Source organism: Cricetulus griseus, chromosome 6 (genome assembly GCF_003668045.3).
Source record: "Cricetulus griseus strain 17A/GY chromosome 6, alternate assembly CriGri-PICRH-1.0, whole genome shotgun sequence".
NCBI classification, from domain to species: Eukaryota; Metazoa; Chordata; class Mammalia; order Rodentia; family Cricetidae; genus Cricetulus; species Cricetulus griseus.
The window spans coordinates 97,626,520-97,650,790 of NC_048599.1; the positions used below are offsets into that span (position 1 = coordinate 97,626,520).

The following is a 24,271-nucleotide window of genomic DNA, read 5'->3' on the forward strand; positions in this document are numbered from 1 at the left end:
TCATATGCCATCATAATGTGTCCTTGCACCTTGATGAGGATTGTAGGCAATAGACACAGACTGGACAGTAAGGGAAGTGTCGGCTATTTGTTTGTGTTCTCCTTGTAAGCTTAACTGAAGGCCATGCAATGCCCTATCTGTTTCTTGCTCTTATGGGCGGCATCTGCTTCACCTATGTTTAACACACACAATCCTGAGTCTGAAACAAGCAACTCATAACAAGAAAAGGTTGATTTGGGCTCTTAGTTTGGGATGCTTCCATCCATGGCCATGTGGCCCTGTCACTTTTGAGTCTGTGACAAGGCAATAAATGATAGCCAGGAGCTTGTGCCAAAGCAAAACTACTTCATTGCAAGGAAGCAAAATAAAAGAGGGAGGGACAGGTATCCTGTTATCTCCTTGAAAGGTACCCACCCTGCCCCCCCAGGGACCTAGAAACCCCTAGCAAAGCCCCCACTTTTTAAAAAGTTACACCTTCCAATTGTCCCAAGCCAGGGACCAAGCCCATCAGAAATGGGATCAAACTGTAGCAATTCCTGAGACCAGGCAGGATAAGCAACCTAAAACAAATTCCTCTGGAGACTCAGCCTTTTAAATTAAAAGTGACTTTCCTCGGCCAGCTGACTTTCCGGCATCTATAGGTCTTAAATATTAAGCTAGTTTTGACAACTTCATAAAGCCACAGATGGAATTTAGAGACAACAAAAGTCAGATGAGAAATAGCAAAGTGTGATGGGCGTTTAGCAATACATTCTTAAAGATCCCTAGCTTCCTTGTGCTGCCTAAGTGTCTAGCCCTGGAATATCTATGTTGTCTTCTTAGACTGCACCTAGTTAAGTTTATAAAGCATGTGGGCTGGGTACCTGTCTGCCAGGGGCAGCCTGGGGCTATAAGCTTGTTTCCCAGCAGTAATTTTTTGACACTGAAGAGGTGAAGAAAGAGTGAGTTTCCTCCACAGCTCTCAGGCTGATCTTCCATCCTCAGTGAGCACCCCCCCCCCTGCCTGGAGCATCAAAGCCTCCCCCTAAGCTGAGCTTGTAGCTAGGGAGGAGAAAGGTGGGCTCGAATTCAAACGCTTTTGCCTGGGCTCTGTGAATCTAAAATTGTGTTCTCTGAAATAGGGCCATACACTTAGCAAAGAAAGAAGGAAAGAAAGAAAAAAGACCCTGTTCCTCATTCTATCTTGAAAATTAGTTTTTTAATCTTATCCCCAGCTTTTGAATCCCTACCTCCCTAAGGGTCTCGATTTGAGTGATGTGAGTTACTTATTCTGTTTTCAATAATAAAGGTGCCTCAAAAATAACTGTTTCGCATCTCTTAGTGACAAATCAGAAAGGGGCAATTTTTTAACCTAAAGAAGTTGAAATATGATTTCGCTGTTGTGCGAGTGAAATGGCTGGTAAACTATATAAAAATAGAAGAAAGCTTTCCATTAGATTCAGACTTGAGCAAACAATCTTTCTCTTGTGCTCACTTGAGAAAACTGACAAGTTCACAACATCCAAGCCAGTTCACTGATAGCAAATGGGGGCTGACAGCTTTCAACATGGAGGTGTTTGGTGATGCCCGTTTTATCTGAGTGTGAGACTGGCTGCTTTTGCTCCTGAACAAAGGACAGTGTTACAAGGGACAAAGGGAGCCAAAGGCCTACAGTCAGGCAAGGAGGGCAGAGTATGACCTTTTGTTGAGCCACAAGCCCCCTGCAAGGCAATGCCTGATGACCAGAACTTGATTGACAGGGGCTTTCAAATGGAAATGAGAGCAGCCTCCTAAGTCAGAACCGCAGACTGGCACAAGAGCTCCCAGATGCACAGGACCAATTTTGAATTTACAGAATTTGTCACCCCAATTTTGTGAGTCCTAAATGACTTTACATAAGTGGGCTTTTTTTCTGTACTTTTTTTTTTCTTATAGGACACACAAAATCTGATTCAGCAAAGAGGCACTTCAACTTGGATGATGTTTACCTGCTTTTAGAGTTAGTCTAAAGGCCACCCTATGAAAATTAGGCATAAACATAGTTAATTATGAATTAGTAAGCATCACAGTGATCAGCCTTGCTTGAAGACACAGGGTTTCTGGAATTTAGCTAGAGATGTGGTAATGTGGCATTAAACATCAAGAGCCCAACAGCTTCAGATTGGTGTAATTTTTCCGTGACCACTTGGTATTTCTGGGCTGATGACTGAAGTACTCTACTCTGTCTTTCATATCTGCTTCATATGGAAAAGGTTTTCGGGGTCCAATTCTAGAGGGTGTTCCTTCATGAGTATGGAACTGAGGTCAGCCATCTCCCAACAGGAAGTCCTCTGAGTCGTGAAGCAAGTTAGCCAGCTAGATATGAAATAAACCAGATATGAAATAAAGTATGCTATGCTTAGTGAGCTATAAGGACACTTCAAATAGAGCCAATCTAAGTAGGACAGCTAATCAGAAAAAAATCTAAATGAGTGACTGCTGAGTCAGCCTGAGCCACCAGGTATAAAGATATGCACCTTGGGGACTTCATATAGGTGTGCATGGTAAAATCTCTAAGAAACAAAGCCTCCATAATAGCCAATGATGATACCCAAAAACGTATAGAAAATCAAGTAATGGCATAGTGCTAGTACTTAGAATTTCTTCAGAATATTACTGTATAAATATATCAGCCACGTAATTGTTGAAAATGCAAATAACAGTGGTACAATATAAGTTAATATTGGCAACATAGAGCATCCATTGAAGAGAGAGTTGTTAGGCAAGAATCTCTAATGAATCTCCAAATAGAACACAAATAGTTCCATAGGTGGGAAATTTTGCCAGAGGACAGCAAGTGTGACTCAGTGGTAGTTTCTATCTAGTATGGGCAAAGCCAAAGGTACCAGAAAAAAAAGAAAGAAAGAAAAAACAGGCATCACCACATATCTCCATGTTGAAAGCCAGTAGCCCCAGCCCGCCATCAGTGAACTGTCAGTTTTCCTGCATGAACACAAAAGAACTTATTTGCTCAGGTCTGATGCCAGTTCATAGTGTTCTCCTGTTTGTTTAGTTTTTCCAGTGAACTGGCTAGCTCTTACCAGGAATGCAGAAACCATAGGTTCCACCATTATAGCCAAGAGCAGAAAAGAGACTGGCTGCTCTTCTTTGGCTGTCCTCTTTCCCCCATATGTGCTTTCCATCTTCTGGCAGGGTACCTATAGGCAGATTCCTCATCTCTGTCTGGAGCTCTATCAACTCTCAGCTTTTTATCTGTGTGCTGTGCAGTATTGCTAACAGAGAACATAATGAAATATTCAGATTTGCTTCGTTTTTATCAAACATTAAAATACTGAACCTGTCACAAATGTGTTTTTGTTGTTGCTATAACTCTGCCCTGATATGGATCAAAGAGATCCATTGTTAAGAAAAAAAAAAAAAACTTCACCTTGAACTGACGTTAGCTATTGCAAATATGAAGGCTGGAGAGATAATTCAGGGGTCAAGAGCACTTGCTGCTCTTCTGGACAACCAGTGTTCAATTCCCACCACCCACACCAGGCAATTCACAGCCACCTGTAACTGGCTCCTGGGATCCTATGCCTCTGACTTCTATGGCCACACTTGTGTGAACAGATACTCACATAACATATGATTAATAATAATCACCTTACTAATAAGATGAACCTTTAAAAAACATTAAAACATGTACCATTGACAAGAGTGGTAAAAGTATTTTACATAATTAATCAAGAAATGTATGTTTTTTCCTATGTAACTTGTCCCACTCATTACAGTTCACTAGTGAGCACTGGAGTATTTAGAATTTTTATTCCTGTAGCACGGCCTAGAATTAGGCATTCTGTAGTTCAGTAGAATCATTGCCCATGGATGTTTTTCTGCACACTTGGCATAGAGATAGGTTAAGATGTTTCCAGGACTCAAGAATTTCCATCTTGACAATTTTCAAGTGCAAATAAATAATTAAGAGATAATAGAATAATTGCGTGAAGAGGGTTACAAAAACATAGTAGGGGAGAAGGGAAGGTGTGAGTCTGGAAACTAAACAGCAAAATCATAAATGTTTGTTTTACGATTCAGAAAGAGTTGAAGAGGGTGTTAAATGAGCAGCAGCACTTGGGAGGTGCTAGAGAAATGTCAGATGGATGAAAGGTTGAAAATGCTGACAGGAAAGATACAGAAAAGATAGCATCGTAAACCTTAGTTAATTAAATATTGAAAGTAAGATGGGGAGAGAACACAGGGCTCCTTGCTGACACAGCAGATTAGTTGGGATGAGAAAAAAAAAGAATACTTAAATGACATCTCTGTGGGACAGCTCAGTCCTTTTAGTATCAGTGATGTTGGGTTTGAAGATCCACGAAATATCTAGACATAGACATGAGAAAAGGGTCTTGAACCATGAAGAAGGAGGTGACCTGTGCATTTAAGGATCTGGGGCATCTGGTAGAAGAAGTCACCAAAGCTAATTAGGTGTTATAATGCCCAAGAAGAGGATGAAAGTAAGGTGACCAAACTTAAAGCACACTATCACTTAGCTAAGGCCAGGCAGAAAAGCAGGCCCCAGTGAAGGAACTAGAATGGACTGTAAACATGAATAGGGAAATAATCATGGGAGGAACTAATGTCATCAAAGGCAGAAGTGTTGCAGACATGAAGGGAATAAAATCCAGGAGGGATGACTACAGAGAAAACACTGGTTTGGGTAGGTTAGGATGGGAGAGAGGAAGCAGGAGAGGCCACTTCCCTTGGCCTCCATACATCAAAGAGAAGACAAGTGAAAAGTACCAGGGATGAGCCAATTCAGAGAAGGGCCCCTAGAACCTGCAGCTTCCAGGGCATCATCAACAGAACGAAAGCAGTGGGCATTATAGAAAAGAGATGTTATATAAAAGGCAGGGAACCCAAGTGGAATCAGATGCCTTTCCCTCACTGGTGGGAGAGGCTTCAGCATCAGGGATGGCCTTACCAAGCCGCTGAGTTCTGTTATGAAAACAGGAACCCAGACATTTGCTAATAAAAGCATTAGACTGTTGATAGCAAAGTGAAGAAAGAGAAAGCTTCCACAAAGATGAAGAAATACTTTACCTGCATATAATGCTTTTCCCATTTGTTTGTTTTGTTTATTGACCTCTTGCTCACATACAGAAAATTTTCAATAATTTGCAATCACTAATGCATATTTTTCTTATTTAAAATAGAATTTTCTCTCATAATATATCCTGATTACAGTTTCCCCTCCCTCTACTCCTCCCAGTTTCTTCCCACCTCTCCTCCCATCCAAATCCACCCCCTTTCTGTCTCTTATTAACAAATAGGCTTCTATGTAATAATAATGAAATGTGATACAAAGATAAAACAAACATTAACACATTGGAATTGGACAAAAAAAAACAGAAGAGAGCACGAGAAGGCACAAGAAACAAAGAGCCACTGATTCACACACTCAGAAATCCCATAAACACAATAAACTGGAAGTCACAATACATATGCAAAGGACACTCTTTCCACTTCCTCTTCTGCTGGGTTACCTGAGTCCTGAGTCAGGGGATTTGATACAAACATTCCCTTTAGGGCTGCGTGTTCCAAGTTCTCTCATTGGATATTTGCCCCCATCTGTTGATGGCTGAGCAAAGCACTTATTTATGAGTATGGCAGAATGTCATTAGGAGACATTCTATTGTTATGTTTTTGTTTTGTTTTGTTTTGTTTTGTTTTTAGAAAAGTAGTATTGGATTTTACCCTAGGTATTTAGGCTATGTAGTCTCAAGTTTTTTATCACCCAAGCAGTGTTGGGTAGAGGTTCCAGCTTGCAGAGTGGGTGTCAAATCAGATATTGATTGGTTACTTCCACAAACTTTGTGCCACTATTGCACTAGCATATCTTGCAGACAGGACACTATTGGAGATAAAGGGTTTGTGGCTGGGTTGGTGTTTCTGTTTCTCCTTTGGTAGCATGAAGAGTACCTTTCTGTTCCAAAGACACTAGCATCTAACTATGGCTCTGTAGTGCAACTTGAAGTTGGGATGATGATACCTCCAGAAGTTCTTTTATTATTCAGAATTGCTTTAGCTATCCTGTTTGTTTGGGGTGTGTGTGTGTGTGTGTGTGTGTGTGTGTGTGTGTGTGTGTGTGTGTGTGTGTGTGTTTCCATATGAATCTGTAGATTGCTTTTGGTTTGTTGGTAATTTTTATTATGTTAACCCTATTAATCCATGAGCATGGGTAATCTTCCCATCTGCTATCTACTTCATTTCTTTTATAAATGTCTTAAAGTTTTTATCAAGTGAAAGCAAGTCTTTCACTTCCTTCAGTAGAGTTAACCCCAAGATATTTTATATGATTTGAGGCTATTGTGAAAGGTGTTGTTTCCCTGATTTCTTTCTCAGTCCGTTTACATATAGGAGAGCTACTGATTTTTTTTTGAGTTATTTTGTATTCAGGAACTTTCCTGGAAGTGTTTATCAGCTGTAGGAGCTTCCCAGTGCACATTGCACTGGGATCATTTATTCATGGTATCAGATCATCTGCAAATAAAGATGATACTTTGACTTCTTCCTTTCCAATTTGTATTCCCTTGATCTCCTTCAGTTGTCTTATTGCTCTAGCTAAGACTTAAAATACTATGTTGATTAGGTATGGAGAGAGTTGACAACTTTGTCGTGTTCCTGATTTTAGTAGAATTGCTTTGAGTTTCTCCACATTTAAGTTGATTTTGGCTATGGCTTGCTGTAAATTGGCTTTGCTATGTTGAGGTATGCCTCTTGTATCTCTAATCTCTCCAGACTTTTCTCATGAAGGAGTGTTGGATTTTGCCAAAGCCTTTCCTGCATTGAATGAGATGTGGTTTTGTCTCTCAGTTTGTTTATATTGTGGATAACATTTATCGATTTACATATGTTGAACCATCCTGTGTCTCTGAGATGAAGCCTACTTAATCATGGTGGATGTTCCTTTTGATCTATTCTTGAGTTTGGTTTGTGAGCATTTTGTTGAGAATTTTTACATCTATGTTCATGAGGGAAATTGGTTTGTAATTCTCTTGTTTGTTGCATCTTTATATAGTTTGAGATCAGGACAACAGTGCCCTCATAAAACAAACTGGGCAATGTTATTTCTGTTTCTATTTTATGGAATAATCTGAAGAGTTTTGTCATTAACTCTTCTTTGAAAGTCTGGTAGAATTCCTGTGCCTTTCCCCCCCTTGGTTGGGAGATTTTAATGACTGCTTATATTTTACTAGGCGTTATAGGTCTATTTAAGCAGCTTATCTGATCTTGATTTAAATTTGGTAAGTGGTATACATTTGAGAAAATTACACATTTCTTTTAGATTTTCTGATTGGTGGAATACAGGTTTTTTAATTATGTCTTTATGAGTATCTTGATTTCTTAAGTGTCTGATGCTATGTCCCCTTTTCTTTTCTAATTTTGTTGATTTGGACATTCTTTATCTGCTATTTAGTTAATCTGGATAAGGGTTTGTCAATCTTACTGATGTCAAAGAAACAACAGTATCTTCTTTTTCATTGCATTGGTTTTTGTTGTTGTTTCTATTTTATTGATTTTAGTTCTGAGTTTGATTACATCTTGATGTCTACTCCTTTTGAGTGTGATTTCTTCTTTTTGTTCAGGTGTGCTGTTAAGTTACTAGTAAGATATCACTCCAGTTTTTTGGTTTTCGTTTGTGTGTGTGTGTGTGTGTGTGTGTGTGTGTGTGTGTGTGTGTGTGTGTGTGTGTAGGCACTTAATGCTACAAACTTATCTTTTAGAAAGGCCTTCATTGTGTCTCATTAAGTTTCAAAATGTTATGTATTCATCTTCGTTCCATTCTAGAAAGTCTTTAGTTTTATTCATTCAGTGGAGTGTTGTTCTGTTTTCTTGAGTTTGTAAGCTTTCCATTGTTTCTGTTGATGACATCCAGTTTTCATCTGTACTGATCAGATAGTATATAGGGTATTGTTTCAATTTTCTTATATCTGTTGACACTTGCTTTGTGCCCAAGTATGTGATCAATTTTGGAGAAAGTTCCATTAGGTGCTGAGAAGAAGGTATATTCTTTTGTGTATAGGTGAAAGGTTCTGTAAATTTCTGTTAGGTTCATTTGATTTATAACACTGGTTAACTCCTACATTTCTCTGTTTAGTTTTTGTCTGGATGATCTATTGGTGAGAGTTGGATACTGAAGTCTCCCACTATCAGTGTGTGAGTGCCTTGTGTTTGGTGTGAAGATGTTAAGAACTGCAGTGTGTTCTTGATGGATTTTTTTTTTCTTTGATGACTATGTAGTGCCCTTCTTTATCTCTTCTGATTAAAATCTTTCTTGTTAAATATTAAAAAGCTTGCTTCTTAGGTGAATTTGCTTAGAATATTATTTCCATTCTTTACTCTGAGGTGATATATATCCTTCATGTTAATGTGTGTTTCATGGGTGTAACAAAAAGGTGGCTCTTGTTTTTACATCCATTCTGTGAGTCTGTAACATTTTATTGTGGAATTGTGACCATTGATGTTAAGATATCAATGAGCAGTGTTTCTTATTTTGTTGTTGTTGGGTGTGTGTGTGTGTGTGTGTGTGTGTGTGTGTGTGTTGTTGCCTCTCCTTTGATTCTAGACTGGGATTATTTATTCCATGTGTTTTCTCTCTCCTTTGATTCTAGACTGGGATTATTTATTCCATGTGTTTTCTCGGGTATGTTTGACCTCTTTAGGTAGCACCTTCTGTAGGGATGAATTTGTAGATAGGTATAGCTTAAATATGATTTTTTCATGGGATATTTTATTTTATCCATCTATTGTGATTGAAAGTTTTCCTGCATATAGTTGTCTGGGCTGGCATCTCTGGTCTCTTAGAGTCTGTAGAACATCTGTCCAGGCCTTCTGGCTTTCAGAGTCTATTGATAAGTCAGGTATTGTTCTAATAGGTCTGCCTTTATATGTTACTTGGTCTTTTCCCCTTTTTAATGTTCTTTCTTTATTATGTATGTTTAGTTTTTTGATTCTTATGTGACAAGGTGAATTTCCTTTCTGGTCCCATCTATTTAATGCTTTATAAACTTCTTGTGCATTGATAGGCATCTCTTTATTTAAGTTAGGGAAATTTTCTTCTATGATTTTTGTTGGAAATATTTTCTGTTCCTTTGACCTGAGTTTCTTCTCCTTCCTCTATTCCTGGTATTTTTAGATTTGGTCTTTTCATAATGTCCAAATTTCTTGGTGTTTTGCATCAAGAGTTTCTTAGATTTAACATTTGCTTTGAATGAAGTAGCCTTTTTCTTTTATACTATCTTCAATGCCTGAGATTCTCTCTTCCATCTCCTATATTCTGTTGGTGAGGCTTGTTCTTGTTTGAGTTCCTGCATTTTTTAGTTCCATATTTTCCTCAGTTTGGGTTTTCTTTATTGCTTCTATTTCTATATTTGTGTCTTAAACTGTTTCATTCATTTCCTTCCACTATTTGTGTTTTCATATATTTCTTTAAGGAATTTATTCATTTCTTTTTTGAGGACTTCCATTCATAAAGGATATTTTGTGGTCTTTGGCTTGTGCTTCAGCTATGTTGCAATACTCTGGGCCTACTGTGATAGGTTTCTAGGCTCTAGTGGATACATATTGTCCTGGCTGCTGTTGATTATGTTTTTATGCTGGCATCTAGGCATATGGGTTTGAGAAGATTGTTATTCTAGGTGCTAATATCTGGTCTTTCTTTGTTGATGGGTGCTTTCCTCCTTGGTTTCTGTTGACCTCTCTGGTGGTATCCATGTGGTACCTGTTAGTAAATTCTTCTTTAACTCAAATAGGTATAGCCACTGCAGGTTCCAGGTAAAATATTTTCCTAGGTAATGGGAGCTGACAGTTAGGACTGGGGATAGGTTAGGAAGGGGGCTGATGGAATTCACAAGAGGGAGGAAATCAGGGGATTCCACCAGGATCTGCTTAGTCCTCTGGGAATGAGGACAGAGAGTAAGGAGAGGTCACAACAGGTACTCTGCTACAGAGTTGAGGATGAGACCAGAGATTTGGAAGAAGGAAAAGAGAGGTAAAGATCCGAGATTAGTCTCCCTGCTTCCCTGGCCTGAGTGCCTATGGGTTTCCAGGGAATGCCTGCTGGAGTTGGGGGCTGGCATAGAGCAGTGAGTAGGCACAGGGGAAGATCTCTTTGATCCCCTGGTGCTGGAAGTGTGCAGGGGGCTGCAAATCTGGGGATGAGACTGGGGGATTGGATTTGGAGGAATAGAGGGTGAGGTGAAGATCTACTGTTAGCCTGCCTGCTTCCCTGGCCAAAGTGAGCATATTCTTAATTTAAATCTAACATATAAGATCAGAGAATATTAAAATAGTTGTTTATGAATATCCCATTGCCCAAAAAGTTATATCTTCAAAAAAATCTTTTAAATGGTACCTTCAAATTACTACATTTTCCATGATCCATGTAACCTTTAGAAAAACACCTGATAAAGTTAAGAGGAACTGACTGCTGCATCTCCCATGCTCTACAAGGCCGGCCTTTTCTTCCTTCTCCTTCTGACAGATCCTGTTATACTACAAATGAAGAGCTCTTTCTTTGTGCATCCAGCAATACATTATACAGAATTCTCTTTTAACATGTTAGAGATGGCACACTAACATCTCTGCATCTCTTACTACATATTGTTTTGCATCTTTGCATCCAAGGTACCCGGTCAGCTTATTCATTTTTTCATCTTACAACTTGTATGCTGCTGCTTCTGTATTTTGTGGAGGATTTTTTTTTTTTTTTTTTACAAATCCATTACCTATCTTAATGGAATTCTATTTTAAACTTTAAAATATCTGTCATCCGTGGTTTCTATCCCTCGTGCTAAGTCAAATGTATAGATAAGACTGAGACAGATGAGGCCCAATCATAAGAAGCCCTTGGCAACACATCCATTTACATACATAGAGGTTTGCAGTGGTCCATCTAACCCCTTCTCCACCCTCCTATATGGAGCTCTCTGGGCTTTTTAACTTCACTTATCACAAGGCTGCACAGGGAAGTGGGGGCTCTGGCTGACAGCAGTTCATTTCTCCCTATTCAGAAAATAGAAAAATAAAAACCAAAGAAAATGGTCTCAGAATTCTTCAGACTGAAATACCTTGGTCCCATGAGTCTTATGTAGTGACCGGTCAGTGTTTTCAGAAATGATGGTGACTTGTTCTGGAGGTGTTGTTTATTGAAGGAAGAATGACCAGGCATGCTTTCATTGTCTGCCTCCATGCCTAGTCCTCTCCAGTAAAATATTAAGTAGGAAAAGCGAAATTATCTTCCTAAATTAACAGTCATTATCCTCCAGTGACCTCAGAAAGGTAACCGAGGTTTGAGGGAGTTAGGAGGAGAGACAGATTCTCAAAAATGGAACTTTGGACTTTCCATGTCAACATTTAAGCATGCAATTCTCAAAGTGCTTCTCACTGCTCAGTTAAAAATAAACTTAAAAAGGCAGTGTGGGGCCATAAGTTGACTATAAAACTAAGCTAAAAGGTAAACTGACAGAAAAAGATGCTACTTTTTCTTCATTCTTGGCCCAAATATAACGGGTGGCTCATAGTAATGATCATGACTAGATTTACTACCTCATAAATCCATCCTGAGTCTGGGGCCACAGAGAACAGCCTTTCATTGACTGCAAAGTAAAACCAAATAGTAACAGAACATAGTTAATGATTTCTTCCTTGCTTGGCCCAAGGAGATAAACTTTTCATGGCTATGCATCATGTGATCTCAGGAAGAACACAATGTTCATGCCCACTCCAAAACCTCAACGAACAAAGACTCAGTGCAACTTTTTTTTTTTTTTTTTTTTTTTTTTTTTTAGTTTTTCCTGATTTCCCTGTCCATTCTTACAAGACACACTATCTGTCATACTCTAGCTTTTTTAAAAGTTCCCTTCCCTTTCTTCCGATCTCCATTTGGTTCTTTTTCTGGGGATATCCTATTACAGAGGTATCCCTAAGCTCAGGACTCCTCACCCAAGGATGGAGAGTATTTTTCCAGGTCTGTGGAGTTAATGCTATTCTCCCAAAACCTTCAAGCTTTGTGGTTCCTTTGCACTTCTGGAAGGGCCAGTTGATAAGGACATCAGTAGGTATCAATGATCAAGGCTCATTGATTATCAAAGATTTTTTGACAATGACTATATGATAAAGTGATAATGAGAAACATGCAAGTATATAAATAATACTGCTTCTTCAAAATTAAATATTTAAATCACTGTCTTGCAGCCTAGGGAACTAGCCTAGAACAGTCCAGTTGTGGTGATTTTCTTGTTAGGACTAGAAAACATTTTTCATTCTGTCCTTAGCAGTAAATAACATGGCTTTAGAAACCCACAGAACCCCAATGTACAGTGAAATCCATGACCTGTGATGTGAGTTACCAATAGCTACTCCACAACTATCACCATCTCACTGCACCTCCCTCCTGAAGCCCTCACCTTACCATCATGGTCTCCTTGATTTTTTTTTGTCTCTCCAGCACCTCTTTATTCTTCCTAGCTAGAAGATTTTCAGGAAATATACACTTTTGTCCAATCAGTACCACCTGCAAATTGTTCGTTGCAATTAGTAATTGGTCTGGTTCAAGGTCTGTGGAACACCATCATTGCTGGACTCTTACTGAATAAACTCCTGTCAGATATTCTGCTGTTGCCTCAAGCCATAGAGATCCTGTGGCTATCATGCCACAGGAACAGTCCTTTCTACACACTCCAACAGGACACAGATTGAGTAGATGTTAGGATGGGCCAATCCAAAGCTAAAGATGTAGGTCTGGGTGATTTCTGAGCTTGTTAGTCGGGCCACTGGGGGCAATCCCTGAGGTGAGGGACAAAACCAGTTGTCAACTCCAATGCCTCTGGTAGGGGGTTGAGCCATCTCTCACAAATATGGTGGCCAGCTCTCCCTTGTTGTGGGTGGGATGTGGCATGACTGTCTCTCCTGCTGCAATGCTCTGACTGTACCACATTTTCATTATCCATTTTTTGGTTGAGGGACATCTAGGTTGTTTCCAGTTTTTGACTATTATGAATATAGGTGCAATGAACATAGTTGAGCAAGTGTCCTTGTGGTGGGATAGAACATCTTTGCATATATGCCCAAGAGTAGTAGAGGTGGGTCTTGAGGGAGATTTCCAGCTTTCAAGGAACCACAATATTTATTTCCTTAATGGTTTTACAAGTCTGCAGTCCCATCAGCTTCTGGGGAGAGTTCCTCTTGCTGCACATACTCACCAGCGTGAGATGTCACTTGTTGATCTTAGCTTGTCTAACAGGTAAAAGATGGAATCTCAAAGTAGTTTTTATTTGCATTTACATCTTGGGTAACAATGTCCCCACATTTCTTTACATGTTTCTCAACCATCTGAGATACTTCTATTACAAATTCCATGGTTATATTTGTACCAATTCTTAAATTGGTTTATTGGTTTTCTGATATCTACTTTTTTATTTTTTAAATTATTTTTTATTAGTACAAATTCATTCGGAACAAGCTTGCCTCACATGTCAATCCCTTCTCCCTCTCCTCCCCCCTAAGCCCCCCAACCCCCCACCTGTCCCCCACCCCATGTCTCCTTGATTCTTAAGAATAGCAAGAAAAGTGTTTGTTATGTCTGAGGATTAATTTAGCAATCACCTAAGTCTTGCTTAAGGTTAATGTCAGTTGAATGCAACAAGGAATAGCCAAGTTTTCTTAGCTGTAAGACAGAAGGTTTAGTTATCTGCCTAAATACTACCACTGCCCTCTTCATAAATGGCACCTCCATCATCTACCAAGTGTTCATGCCAAAGCCATAGATACCTGATTTCTTCCTTTGGATATTTCCCATATACTCAGTAAGTCTTAGTGGTTCTGCATACAAACATCCCCTAAAGTTACTGTGAGTTCTCCATTACTAACCTTGGCTACCTTGTAGACGACAGCAGTTGCCTCCTAACTGATCTCTGTGCTTTCACATTTTCCAATAGTGATGGTGGACACAGGGCTGGACCACTTACCTCTTAAAAGCCATTTCTCAGGAGATGACATCTCAGAATTGCAGAGGACTTTTTACAAAGAAGAAAGGAAAGAAGAGTGAGACAGTGAGCAAGAAGGCAACATGTTGAATGGGTCTTAATTATCCAGGAAGTGTGTTTGCTTTGGGTCCTCTTCCCCTGACAATACATTACAATTGACATTACTTACCATTGCATAGCAGAACTCACAAAAGGAGTGGCCACTGCTGTTACAGCAGTCAACATGATGATCTGAAAACATGAATATGATCACTTTCCCCTCTCAATTCAAGATTAACCCCACATTTCTCTCATGCTCTACCAGATTATATGTGATCTTGATCAGATTTTTGTTTCAGATCTATTACCTGATAATGGACAGATTAAGAGGAAAAAGGGGGGAATGTAAATTATTTAATATGCATAGGGACCAAAGTCTGAAACTCAAAGAGTCAGATCTGATATTTGAACTTTAAATGTCCTCTTTTGGGAGGAGGCAGGGGGATGAGTACCTTTAGAGAGTTGGCAAATGATTCTCAGAAGAAACAGACAAGTCCCAAAAAAAAGAGACAATGACCTAGGATAAGATCCTCTGGGATAGTTGGCAGCCTCCAGTTACTGGAGGCTCATGGGGCAGAGATTTATTGTCACCATGAGTCCTCCTACTAGGCAGATCCAGTCTCCCAGGCTATCTCTGATCACTTCCACTCAGAAAACCAGGTAAAAGTCCACCTAGACATGGAGGCACACCTTGGACTCTTCTCTGGCAGTTAATCTTTCCTATTTGATGAGGTTCCCAGGGAGAGGTTGAAGATAAACTTTTCATTTTTTGGAAGAAATCTCTGCTGATCTTAAGAGGAAAATCCTTTGGAAAGAGTCCTCTTATGTGTTTGTAGGGAAGGGTGTGACACTGAAGATTAAAAAGGCCTGATTTTCAATTAGCTTCTAAGATCTTCCAGTTTCCTTTAATCTGTAATTCCAAAATGCTTAGCATGCCGAACACTGTGGGGCATTGTTTCCTGAGCCCCAACATCACACACACACCTTAGTTTTTGTCTCCACAGCTAGATACTTAGTTTTCACTGAGTTCAAAGCTTTGGTCCTTTTTCTTCTAACTTTGCTGTTTATATATTATAGAATATATGTAGGTGTTCATTAAATGATTGTCACATGGCTGGATGGTTATTTCTTAATGCTAATTTACAAGCCCACCAAATGGTATACTTAATTAATTTATTGTAAATATTTATATCTATATGTCATGTAAACTATAAGATATATATCTTATGCATCTTCTCACCCCCCCCTCCTATTACGATTTTAAAATCTTTGCCATTTCTCAGAGGCGGAGAATTTTTAATGACTTTTAATTCAAACAGACTTGGCAAATCAAGACATTAAAAACAACAATATAAGAAAATTTTTCATTTATGAAATCTGAAAATTTTATTGTTATATCCATTAAGTTTGGGAAATTAATCAGGAAGTAGAAAACCACAGAAAACCAATCTGGGTAGATTGTTGCACATGAAATAAAGATTTGAGGGACTATTAATATTTGTTTCGCTAGACCACATGCTAAGTCTCTACCACAGTACAGAGAAATCAAATAATTTTCTCTCTTCCCAAGTTCATGATTGGAACTGATCCCTATAATGAAACACAGTTTGCAGAGGGGGAAACATAGCATGTGTATCTGTGTGTATCCATGCAATACCTACAGGAATGAGAAAGTCTCTGAGGAATGGCTTTGAATTCAGACATAAGTACCATCTTCATATAAGCAAAGAAAGGCGTGTAGAGGCCAGTTACAGGAAGTGACCAAGAAAAACAGAGTAAATAGAGATAATGTTGAAACTGGCTTTGCCATTAAGAGCCTCTAGAGAGCCTGAGTCCCTCTCATCCTGGTACGGAGAAAGGGTGATCCTTATAAGCAGACATTTCTTTATAGGTGTATGTGTCCCTTAAAATACAGCAGTTTCTAATTTTCTGAGCCTCTCCCCTGGCTGCTGTTTCTCAAAATAATCCTTATGCCACAGAGACATCCAAGAGGGTGCGTGTCTGATCCCCTGTGCATTTAAAGAGACAGCACTAAAGCAGACTTATTTGCCCACCTCTTGACAGTTTTGAGCATACCATGCAATGCTTTTGATGGAATCTTACACCTTACATACACAGAATGAAGCCATCCACTTACAGTGCCAAACTTTAAAGAAGATAACACTAACTGTGAGCCTTCTCAGTTTAAGATCCTGCAAAATGGTATAGCAGTAAGCCAACAGGCTCCACATTCAGGCAGTTGTGTGAATCAGTGTTCTGTTCTTTATTAATTGAACAGCTATAGGTACCTTGTTTCCTTAAGCTCTGGCTTTGTTTTTACATTATTGAAATTATCATAAGACTGCACTTAGAGGAAGGAAAGGAAAGCATGTTTTGGCCTGGGAGAGGAGTTGTGATACATGTTTAACAAAGGATGTCAGTTCAGACTTGCACACGTGTGTGTGTGTGTGTGTGTGTGTGTGTGTGTGTGTGTGTGTGTGTGTGTGTGTTCCGATACGTCATAATATTTTTAAATGTAACAATCCAATTCAAACATTGTATAAACAAACACTTCCCAAAACCAAGTATGGAGGTACATACCCTTAATCCCAGCACTCAGGAGGCAGAGGCAGGTGGATCTCTATAAATTCAAAGCCAGCCTGGTCTTCATAGTAACTTGCAGGAGAGCCAGGGCTATACTGAGAAACCCTGTCTCAAAAAACACTTTACAAGAGAAAACATGCAATCAATTAATAAAATAGGGAACTGTGCTCAATATCACTAGTCAGTGGGGGAAATAAATACAAATCAATATTACAATAAAATACTAACCTCCACCAAGTTGCTAAAATCAGCAGTGATTATGATTCTGATATCAGTATTGGGATGGTGAGGCCAGGAGAGATCTCAGGACAGACAGGAAAACTGAGACCTCCACCCAGTGCTTTTGTCATTGTAGAAGAAAAAAAAATCCCAAGAGACAACAAAGTAAGGAAGTGGGGGAGAGGCTTACTATACAGTGAAAGGACACACTCAAGGAGTAAAATGACATCCTCAGATTGTGTCATCTGCCAGGAATTTGGTCAGCACATCTCCATCCTTGCTTAACGGAGGGGAGCATTCCTTATGAGCCAAGATGGGGGAAAGGCAGGGAACTCCCAGATGGGTTGAGACTCCCTTGAGATAAAGGCTATTCCCCTTCCTGTCTTTTTCTATGAGTTTCTCAGGTGTGGCATGAGAACCATTAGTCCATAATGCTAATGTAGGGACACAGTTTATTTAAAAAACAAGTTAGCAGCTATCTGGAAGCCATGGTGGTCCTAACCAGCTCTAGCAAGGTCTTAGCTTTTTACTGTTGTCTAAGCTCTTACCAAAAACCCTGCTGCCCTGCAGATCTACTGTGGAATTAGCCTCTTGTAGCATGCCCTTACCTCTTTCTCTGTAGTCTACCTCAGTACCTGGTCCCAGAGAGAATGCAGGAAGACTGGGGTTCTCATATGTTCCTAATAAGAAGATAAATTGTACAATTATTTCAGAAAGCTGTTTAGAACCTACTAAAGGTAGAGAGATGAGAGTCTTTTGTCCCAGAGATTCCACTATGCATTGCTACTGGCTTCAAATTAATGTTTATGTTTACAAAAGAACAATGCTCATGGTAACATTACTCAAAATAGGCAAAACTGAAAACATTCCAAATGTGCATTGGTATCCAAAAGATAAACTATAGTGTAGACATGTGTTGTGGGACATTACTTGGCAGTGAGGAAAAAAAAACTTCTCTATGTAATAGCACAGAAATACACATTGTGTCAATTCATGTATATGAGGTTTTAAACTAGTTACTTGTATAATTTGATAGAGGCAAGAATAGTGGCTACCTTTCAGAGTTCTTAATTGATTAGGAGTTCAAGCAAACCTTCTGGGTGGTGGGGACAGTCTGTATCTGCCTGCACAAATGTAGAGATGGATTGAAATACATGCACTTTATGGCCTATGGAGATTGCAAAAAATGACTCAGACTAAACATAAAAGTATAGGTAGAAATGGTTTCTCCTACTTTAGAATTTGTATCAAAAACAGTGATGTACAACTTTTGGTGAACTCATGGGTGATTTTAATTTTTTTAATGTCATCTAACTTTATTTTCTAAATTTTTATAGTGAGCATAGATTTGTCAATATAAAGATACATACACCATTGAAACCTGGATAGGAAAAAAAATTATCACACTAATAATATCAAATTCAAGAGTAACCCTTGCAAATAGAATAATAAAAATTTAGTGGGGCTTTCAAAGTTCTATATCAAAATGTAAGACAAACACTGTAAGCAAAGTTTTTTGTTTCTTAATTAGGAACCATATATATATATATATATATATATATATATTTTTTTTTTTTTCTATGTACCTGGATCCATTTCTTAGCACTGTATCCAGAAACTTGTATCTTCTGTGTTAGTACATTTTTAGCCTTCCAAGGTATCATTTATGAAATACAGTGTTAACTTTGAACAAGGTGAACTTATTTGTGTGAAGTTTTTGGAGTGGAAAATAAGGATGACAAGTATTGATGGCTGACTTTGTGTGGTTCAGCAACTGGATATAAACGAAGTCCCCCGGGAAAGAGTCTGTAAGTGTTTAGAGCTCTGGAAAGTGGGTGAGAGGTCCTGTAGCTTCCAAGTCCTGCAGCATAAACCCTTACAAGGAGTGTGTGAGTAGACAGGAAATAATTATGACAGTCAGAAGGCCTGCTAATTAACATTAGGCGAGGGAATACTTGAAAATGGAATTTACATTAACTCAAAGTTCCAGATGACATGCATCTTTATTAAAGGAAACAGAAGTAAACAGTACATTAATTAAACCTTCAAATCCATTTTAAAACTCAGCTTTTAAAAATGTCACTTAGCAAAGAGAAATAACATAGTGGATTGTGATATCAAGCCACTGAGAGGGGAAACAATAAAATCAGGCCCTGCTGTTCTTAAGTTCACACATCCTGGGAGAGTGCCATGATTTAAATATGTAAATGCAGCAGTCATTTTCTTGAAGTTAGAGATTGCTTTGTAGACCAGCATGTTTCAATCTCTCATCAGAGTCCCTTACTATGTTGAAATCATGTGCGTATTTCCAAAGTCAAAATTCTTCCTTATGTTCCAAGAACTGATTCTAGACTATCTCAAGGAAAACAATAATTTATCTAAATCACACTAACATTAAATATACTTTACATTTCAATCTGTTGTTAAAGGTTAGGTTTCTGTCCTCAGTATATATTTCAGTGGATTGGTGAATCTCTGCCTCTGGGCTCAATTGACCTTTATGGTAATATTTCCCACATTTGAAGTCAGTCCTGTACTCAGCAACCGGGTTGAGACCATGAGATATTTAAACCCCTACCCCTGCCCTTGTGCTTTGGCTTACGACCATCCATTTCCTCTTCCTTTTCGCCCTCATCCTAAGCTTATCTAAATCTGATCTTAAAAACTCCAAAATGCCACTTCCTTATTAATGAACAATGCCCCTTCTTTCCCAAGCAGAGGAGCCATTTCTGCTCTAGGCATCCATTGCCTCTCACTAGTCTCTTCCATACATTAGAACCTCAGAATGGCTGTCATTTCCTTGGCTGCTCCATAACTTTCTTCAAGTCTGTACCTGGTTTACTTACTATTCTCTTCAGTGTCTAGCACCTTGTCAGCAATTAACATGATGTCAGCATGCATTTGTTAGTGAATAAATTAACAATTTTAAAAGGAAATTTAAAAAAGGAACCATGCTTAGTTTTTTCTTAAAGAAATAAGCATAGAAATATATATATATATATGTGTATATATTTCATACATCTTATTATTATAACCTGAAGCACATTCAGCACAATGTACAGTAGCGTCACTTAAGAAAAATAAATGGCAGTGTGTGTGTGTGTGTGTGTGTGTGTGTGTGTGTGTGTGTGTGTGTGTGTAAATAAAGAAAAAGTGAAGGTGGAAAGGATATAAATACTATATCCATGTGTGTATGAAATTCTCAAACATTTTAAATTAAAAGTGACTTAAAACTAAATTGTTGTTAAAAAAGACAGCATATATAACATTAATGATGATATATTAAGTCACTTCCCCATTTTGCAAAAAAGATCAGTGTACCACATGAAGACCAGGTATGGGAAACATGATACTCATTTATGAAGTTCTGTTTCCTCACCTTGAAAATAAGAAAAAAAAATCTGATTTACAGCCTTGCCTATCCCACAAGTTTGCTATCAGAGAATAATTGTAGTAGTACTTGGTAAGCTACAAAGTTTGACATAAACATAAAAGTTCATGGGGAGCATTAATATCAGGAACCTAATATAGTAACATCAGGAAGAGTAAGTGAGTGGATCAGTGTTGGAAGACTGGCTCTCAGGTCCAATTTGTATGAAATAACAAATGAAAAACTTGGAGCAGGAGGTAACTTGTGTTCAGTCCCATGTGTCCATCACAAGAGCTGGGCAGCTCCCACAGCACTGCAGCCCCACAGCCCCATAGGAAGACGGCCACATTCCTTTGCCACTTGTGTGTTCTCCAAGACTCAATCCTAGAGGTGCTTTGCTTGACAGGGACCCAATGTGGGGGAGAAAGATGGGAAACTGGTGAGTCCCCAGATTAAGAAAGCTTTTAAAATCATTATAGTAAATACTGAAAGCTTTTGTTTGCCACGTGCAGAATTTTGTGAATAAACAGAAACAAACAAATTGGTGGTCATCTAAAGCAGTTGTATGCAGTCCTGAATTGCCTAGGACCATCAACAAATATTTTTTCACACAGTCTTCCTTTCTTAATGCAAGCTAGTTAGTATATCTCTAGATATTCTCTAAGAGCTCCGACTCTACTAGAAATAAGCATGGGATGGATATGTTGTTGCCTACTAGACTCCGGTTTTTCTTCGCAAGGGAGTCACTGAACAATGCCTTGGATTCTAGCACAGTCACTATGACCCTTCACAGCATGCTCAGGGCCCTTCAGGATAATAGGCCCTCAGTAATTGTGTGACTAAAAATGTCAAGATGTCTTTAAATTATTTGACTAATACGTTGTGACCGTGGTTGATGTGATTATTTAAAACTTTTTATTCAGACGGGCAGTAATTCCTGAGCCTAAAGAATGGAACACAACTCCCCCATGTTTTGGGTAGAGTGCATTGCCATTCAGAAAGTGGGACAAACTTAACTAATCATTACTACAGTTAACCATGTTTCTTTCCTTCCCTCTACCCAAGCATACAAAGGTAAAGTTTTGCTGTGAAAGTTAAGTTTTAATTTCATACCCATACCATAACTAAGTCAGAAGTAGTCAGCAAAAACCAACATAGGCTAATGACTTATCTCATGTTGCCATCACGTCTTGTCACCATGCTGAAGACTAGCTGATTATGTTACAGTAAAACCTTCCTTAGAGCATGATTTACGACTCAAGGATTCCAGAAAAATCACCAAAGTCAAGCTTCATAGATCACCATCATCTATGGTGACCTGATGTAGAAGCTAACAGGGTGGGGTTTTGTTTAAATAAAGCTGTATAAGTTAAAATCTGTGCTAAACTTTAAAAGAACCTATTTTTTTTTTCTATTTGGTATGGAAATCAAATTCCTGTTTCTAATTGTGGTCTGTATGGTATGAGAGACTTTAATAACACCTCTGTGTGTCTTCCTTAGACGACAAAGGGAAACTAAAAGCCACCAGTTCCACTCAGCCCTCGGGCTCTGAAGGAGGCTCCTTTCTCCTCAAATCTGGAACAGGACCCCTGCCACCTGCAGCCATCACTTCTCCCTCCAAGAGCACAAATGGCGCTCCAGGGTCTGTTGCTGAATCAGAAGAAGAAAAAGCCAAAAAATTACTCTATTGCTCACTATGCAAAGTGGCTGTGAACTCTCTGTCACAGCTGGAGGCACACAACACAGGTTAGTGGCACTCTTTGGAGTCTAAATAGTGTTGATAAGCAAACCCAGCTCTTCCACCAGAATATCACATCTGTTGCTTACACTCCATGTTTATTCACTATCCCTCTCTCTCTGTCTCTGTCTCTCTTTAATTTAAAGGATCGATTTTAGGAAAGTATGGTCATAATGACTGTGTAAGTGCAAAGCAAAAGTAATGTGGAGACAAAGCATGCTTTATATTTCATCAAAAAGCAGCTACTACTTTACCAAAAATCATTTCAATGAATCGACAGAAATACAGTCAAAGATTTGTGTAGACTAGTCACTGCTGTATATGATGACACCAAAAACTCTAAAACAACATAAAAATTCATCAGTAATAAAATTCTGAATAAATTAAGGTAGCCCAATGTGGTGGAATATATTGCTCAGTCACTGAAATCAATGAAAAGAGAACATTGTATAGGGCTAGATGTAGTGGTGTATGCCCATAATTTTAGCACTCAAGAGGCTCAGGCAGGAGAATCACAAGTTTGGGGCTAGCATGGGCTACAAGGTAAGTTCAAGGCCAGCCTGGGATACATAGTAAGATCCTATCTCAAAGAAAACTGGAGAAGAAAAAAGAAAAGAGAAGAAATTGGGAAAAGGGGAAGAGAGGAGAGGAGGGGGGAAAAAAAAGGTGATGAAAGAGGAAAAAAGGGAAGAAAAATAAAAGGTTTCTATAATTAATTTTTGTTTGTTTGCTTAGGTAGCGTCTCATGTAGCATAGGCTGGCTTTGAACTTGCTGTATGGATGATGGTAATGTTGCACTTCCACCTCTGCCTTCCAGCTACTGAGATTATAAGCATAAACCACCACACCAACACAATGAAGTGCTGGGAATCAGACTCAGGTCTTCACACATGCCAGGCAAACACCAACTGAACCACATCTCCATCCCAGCCCCCAGTCCTTAAATAGCTACGAAATATGTACCTCTTTCTTTTTAGGATCTAAACACAAGACCATGGTTGAGGCTCGTAATGGAGCTGGTCCAATTAAGTCCTATCCAAGACCTGGGTCAAGATTAAAGATGCAGAATGGCAGTAAGGGTTCAGGACTACAGAACAAGACATTTCATTGTGAAATCTGTGATGTGCATGTTAACTCAGAAATTCAACTCAAACAGGTAAGGTAGCTCAAATTAGACATACGTACCGTGTTAGGTCATGTCTGCCTATGGCCCCTCATCTATAAATGTTTCTCTGTGTGCTCGCTGTTAAATTCAATATGCAGCAGTCTGCAAGTGCTGTGTAGAAGCGAAGGTCGTTTCCCAATATCTGCGCCTGAACTTCCTACCTCTCATCTCCCAGCCCAGGGGCTAGATAGAGATAGACAGATGGGCACAAAAGTCACCAGGAGCATGCAATGCATCATTAGCCAAGGGTCAAGGAAGACAGGCTTTGTGATGACTAACTGTGGCAACTCAGAGTGACTCTGTTGAGACTGTGGAGAACATTAGTGGGAAGGGGCATTGGACTGGATGGAAAGGAAGTCCTATCCTTAGGTGGTAATGGAGAAATCAGCTACCTCTGCCTAGGAAATAAAGCTTTCAGAGAGCCAGCTAATGTGCCACACTTCTTTCAGCACATTTCAAGCCGAAGGCATAAAGACCGAGTGGCAGGAAAACCATTGAAGCCGAAATACAGCCCCTACAACAAGCTCCAGAGGAGCCCAAGCATTTTAGCCGTAAGTTCCCTTTGCACACCTATTTTATGGGACACCCTTGCTGGATTGGATGGTGGCCCTAAGGAGACCCTCAGACTGGTGGTCACTAGACTCTAGGAAATGATTAATCAAGTCACTATTTGTTTATTTATTTGCTTTTGTTTGTTTGCTAATCATGGAATTGACTGGACTGGAATCTAATCCAGAACTTCCTACCTTCTAAGCTAGAGTTCTAGCACTAATGGTTGTGACTCATGGGAGAGAGGTGCTTGATCCATGGTGCATATGTGGAGGTCAGAGGAAAACTTGGTGGAGTTGGTTCTCTCCTCCTACATTGTGAGTCCTAGGGATCAAATTCTGGTTGTGAGGTCTGGCCATAGGCACCTACATCCACTGAGCCATGTCTGGCTGGGCAGCAGGCGCCCTTACCTGCTGAGCCATCTCACAGGTTCAGAAATGTTAGAAGGAACTGCTGAATTCCCACTACAGGGAGCTCTAACGTCATCTTCCTTAGAACAGCAAAGTGGGTGTCTTTAAAAGCCAGTGTCTTGGTGCTGGAGAGAAACAGGTCAGAGCTTAAAAGCACTTGCTGCTCTTGCACAGTACCCAGTTTCA

General features: G+C 39.3%; 1 protein-coding gene across 1 annotated transcript in view; it reads left to right on the forward strand.

Annotated features, from left to right (window-relative positions):
- Znf385b (zinc finger protein 385B) overlaps positions 1 to 24,271 on the forward strand; it is a 298,652-nt gene that overhangs the window by 271,661 nt on the left and 2,720 nt on the right. Inside the window, exons 6-8 of the mRNA XM_027420092.2 lie at positions 21,724 to 21,969; positions 22,939 to 23,117; positions 23,576 to 23,677. Of these exons, the coding sequence (XP_027275893.1) occupies positions 21,724 to 21,969; positions 22,939 to 23,117; positions 23,576 to 23,677 (527 nt within the window). The remainder of the gene's footprint in view (positions 1 to 21,723; positions 21,970 to 22,938; positions 23,118 to 23,575; positions 23,678 to 24,271) is intronic.